Below are 4,435 nucleotides of genomic sequence, written 5' to 3'. Positions count from 1 at the left end.
ATAACATGTCGTCCATACCAAGTGCTCAAAGCTACCGGCAGTTCTCATGAGGCAGATGCGTATCTTACGTCGAGGACAGACGCAGCCTGGAGGAGGAAAAAAGGAAGGAAATCAACGAGAGCCACGACCAGCACACACTGGCTCCGGGGTGCTCAGAGAGGGAGAGGGGTGCATTGTACACAGGGTGCATGGCCAGCACTCAGGCTCCCAGGCAGGGAAGTGCTGACTCATCTTGGACCAGTTTGTCACTTTCTAAGCCTCAGCTTCCCTATCAGTCAAAGGTGTGAGGTCACAATACTTTCTCTGCAAGGTTGGATAAAGTAGCTAAAGGGTAGGCATGTCATCAAGAGAAAGCAGGGCCACTCAGGTTTGCCTGTAATGATTGCAGGCACTGGTCAGAGGGATGCTGTCATACTGGCTCCTGATCAAACACCCCATGGCTCCCCGTGGGACACTGGAATAGGCGGACAGCACTCTTCCTTAAAGGATGAAGACACTGTTTCACTTTCTTCTTTTGTTTTTCAAAACTAACTATCCAAGAGACATGGTGTCTGACTACGGAGGAAGTGACTGGGCTAAAATCCAGAATGTGAGTGTGGTCCTCTAGGTGATGCGGCACTGTAAAGAGCTGCTAACTAAAGCAGGCCCTCCTCTCTGGCGACACACTCATTCTGATTTTGGTGGAGCCCTCTAACCCAGCTGCTCCATCACTCTGTAGTAGATCGCAGACTTCTTGGGCTGCTCTCCCTTCTTAGCTGGAAGAACACTGTAAAACTGATAGGTCTTTTTGTTAGTAGCACTTGGGAAAACGCTGAGGTCCTCCATCCTGGAAGGACAGATATCCCCAGTGGCTAGAAACAGGATACAGAGGCCGGTGAAACCAAGTCTCCATGTTCTGAGCACTGGCCAGACAGTTAAGCAATTCTGCAGCGTTCTGACAGGTAAGTCCCCGGTTCTTGGGGAGCAGAAGTTATTACGAGCCAAGACTCCTGCAAACTAACCTGAGAGCAGCAACAGAAGGCTGGCAGAGGGCTGGCTATGTGAGGAGCACAGAAGGGGAGGAGGCAAGAGGACTCGGGATAAAGGAGTTCACGCCTCCAACTCTGGCGACCCAAAGCTTACAGGTGCAGGAGAGAACAGTGGGAAGAAGGGGAAAGGACATGCAGGTGACGCCCAGGGCCATACAAGACCAGCCAACAGGCACATGAAATGAAGCATTCAAGGGCAGACCTCCAGGACTACAAGAAGGAACATTAATGGCACTAATGAAGTTCAGCTTAAACTCCTTGCAGAGGAACTGGCCTCCCAGCATGCCAATGGCCTTCACTTCACCCTCAGCTCGCTGTGCTGCCTCTATCCACACTTGCTTTGGTTCAGTGTTGAGCCACAGTCCACAGTCCTACTGATTTGTTTCCAAGACCTTGGGAACACTCTAGGAAACAGGCTAGAAAGCCTTCATTTTCACAAACCCTAACTCCTTTTCAAAGTCCATGTGGTGTCTGCCTTGTCCTGCTTACATGCTCCATGTCCCAGGGTCTTCGACAGCCCTGCATTAGGATAACCCAGGAGTCCTGCGCACACTGTAGTGTGCAGATCTGTACACACACTACAGACTTTCTCGTAAAAAGTACTCAATGGGCTGGAGAGATGGCTCTGCAGTTAAGAGCACTGACTGCTCTTCCAGAGGTCCTGAGTTCAATTCCCAGGACCCACATGATAGCTCACCACCATCTGTACTGGGATTCGATGCCCTCTTCTGGTGTGTGTGAAGACAGCTCGGATTCTAAAGGTGCTGTGCTCAGAGTCTTTCCTCACAGAAACAAACACCTTGAGCCCTGCACATGAGTGACCTCACTCACTTTCAAGGTACTCATCAATCTGTTTACCAGAACACAGCCCAAAGCCCAGAGAAAAGGCCAAACACAAAACAATCAACTCCAAATCACTCCTGGATGGTTTAGGAAAGACACTGGAAGTGAATTCCTCAGAAAGGTAAATCAATCCTTAAGTTATTAAACCAGTGGATAAATCCAGGTTTGTACTGACTGCCTAGCCTGGGCCTCACACGCTGCTCCTGCAGGAGGTAGAAATGCACACATGTGGATGGGTAGAGGCAGGAGGGAAGCGGCCCTGACACAGGAAGTGGAAGGCCAGGTCGCTAGGCTGAGCCACCCTGACAGCCCTGACGAAAAGCATGTCATCATCTTCAAAATCGTAATGCCAGTCACTGTCACATGAGCCCCAGCAGCCACAGGACCTAGAACTGCCTTCACCAGCTAAAGCTGGCCGACCGTGGACAGCAAGATTAGCTGGAAGGTGGCTGGGGACGTCCCTCCCTCCAGAGAGCCTAAAGGCACGCCAGTTCTTACAAGGTAAGCAGCCCCTGAGTGGGCCGCAGCAGCAGATGGAAGCCAGGCTCTAGTTAGGGAGTGGGCAGCCCACAGTGAGGCTGCTGTATTTACAGGTAGACGAGGCTCAAGTGACTGGGACTGTGAGAGAGAGATCACCCTTCCACGTTTACCTCGTCTTCCTCCTCGGGGATCTTGGTGGGGCTTTCTGGGGACTTGGCGGGTCTCTGGTTAGCTGGCCCACTGGTCTCGTCTTTACCGTGTTCTGCCTCCCATTCTTGTAGAACTTCATCTATGTTGAAGCGGCGCCGATAATTTACAAAAAAGTTTTTCACCTGAACAACTGACTTGTTTCCAATCACATCTGAGATCGCCTGAAAATCTCGCCCGTATTTCCTAATGGCTAAGGACAGAAGAGAATATTAAGAGCACGGCAGTCACTGTTCGAGGTGTCTCCCAGACAACGGCACACAGGGTTAGTTTTACAACCCTGTCTCCTAGGAACCTCTCATGTCACCACACAGTTGCTGTGGACATTCTGCTTTGCCTTTTCAGAATTCCTAGTCTGAAAGCATTTCCTGTCTTCTAATGTTAATGCTCACTCTATCCTTTGAGGCCTGTGCTCACCTATTCAGAGTGCAGTGAGCAGCCACACTAAAGTATAACACACTCACACCCTTAGACAACCGTGGCTTTCATGCTATTGTATAAATCATAGGAAATGAAAAGGTGCCTTCACAGAAAATTTTTTTTGTGCGCATGAGATGCAAAAATAACGTTGAGTAAATTTCTGAGTAAGAACTGTATATCCTTTGTCTACATATGTTCATCTGTTCACGGAAAGGACAGAACTGGGATTTTTTGTTTGTTTGGTTGGTTTTTCAAGACAGGGTTTCTCTATGTAGTCCTGGCTGTCCTGGAACTCACTCTATAGACCAGGCTGGCCTCGAACTCAGAAATCCTCAGCCTCCCAAGTGCTGGGATTAAAGGTGTGCGACACCACCCAGCTGGAAAATGTTTTTAAGGAAATAAGTACACTGAAGTAACTTAAGCTAAGGAAAAATTCTAACTGGCTTGGTGCTGCCTAAGTGATTATGTCAAGAACCTAAAAAATGATAAAACCTTAACAACAGAAGAGTTAATTGCCTCTTACTGTCAGAAAACAATTTAGGCCCCTGAGCATAAGTCACTGGCTTCATTCAATTTTAATCATTCAGACAAGGTAGTCTAGAAAAAAACACTTTGATCCTCTTTGTGTTTTTTAATTCTTAAAAAAAAATTTGAAACGTGCAAAATGCTTACAAGTAAAATATTAACAGATTGAAAATCTTACACTTTTCTCTAATAAATTGACATGTTGTCACCTCAAAAAATACAATTAAATAAAATAAACAGGAAAGGCCTGTGATTCCAACCCTTGGGAGTTTGAAGCAGAAGGATTTTGAGTTCATAGCAAGCCTGAGCAAAAGACGAGGCTGTTTCAGAACCTAGAAAGGCGGACTGAGTGACAGTGTTGCACAGTGGTATAGCATCTGCCTGGCATGGCCTAGGCTCACTCCTCAGCAACAACACAGGCATTGAGCCACACGCCTAGGAGAAGACAGGGCTGCGGCAGCAGAGTGGGGTGCAGCATTCCCCTTACGTGTTTCACAGTTAGTTCCCACAGGCTAAGGAGCTCCCTCATACCTTGTACCGCGAGAAGCTGCTCTTCTGTCGTCCAGCGTGCGTTGCATTTCTGAATAACCTAGATATCCAAATGAATTGCCAACTTGTTACATGCATCTTTATGGCAGCTTAATGAACTTTTTTCTGAAATAAACTTGGTTCCTAAAATTATATCTATATCTTTCCAAAACAAGACATATTAAAGCTATGTACCATCCAGCTCTCCACATTCCAAGCACACAGCCTCGCCCTGACTCTCAGGTAAACGCGGCCTACCTCTGGGAGTCGATATGGCTCTATCCCGCCATCGAGCTTCTCCTTAAGAGCACTGTTTGTCTGTTTAATGCTCTGAATCTAAGAGAGAAAAGAGTCTTGTTTTAAATACATGACAACTAGGGCAGACATCTTTTTTTTTTTTTTTT

General features: G+C 47.4%; 1 protein-coding gene across 1 annotated transcript in view; it reads right to left on the bottom strand.

Moving 5' to 3' along the window:
• Rcor1 (REST corepressor 1) overlaps positions 1-4,435 on the bottom strand; it is a 78,332-nt gene continuing 73,897 nt past the window's right edge. The window contains exons 9-12 of the mRNA XM_031357745.1: positions 4,290-4,367; positions 4,035-4,092; positions 2,522-2,751; positions 1-86 (exon numbers count right to left, since the gene is read on the bottom strand). Coding sequence (XP_031213605.1) covers positions 45-86; positions 2,522-2,751; positions 4,035-4,092; positions 4,290-4,367 — 408 coding nt within the window. The 3' untranslated portion in view covers positions 1-44. The remainder of the gene's footprint in view (positions 87-2,521; positions 2,752-4,034; positions 4,093-4,289; positions 4,368-4,435) is intronic.

The sequence above is a fragment of the Mastomys coucha genome, unplaced genomic scaffold (genome assembly GCF_008632895.1).
Source record: "Mastomys coucha isolate ucsf_1 unplaced genomic scaffold, UCSF_Mcou_1 pScaffold6, whole genome shotgun sequence".
NCBI lineage: Eukaryota > Metazoa > Chordata > Mammalia > Rodentia > Muridae > Mastomys > Mastomys coucha.
This window is presented reverse-complemented; position numbering and strand designations above follow the sequence as displayed.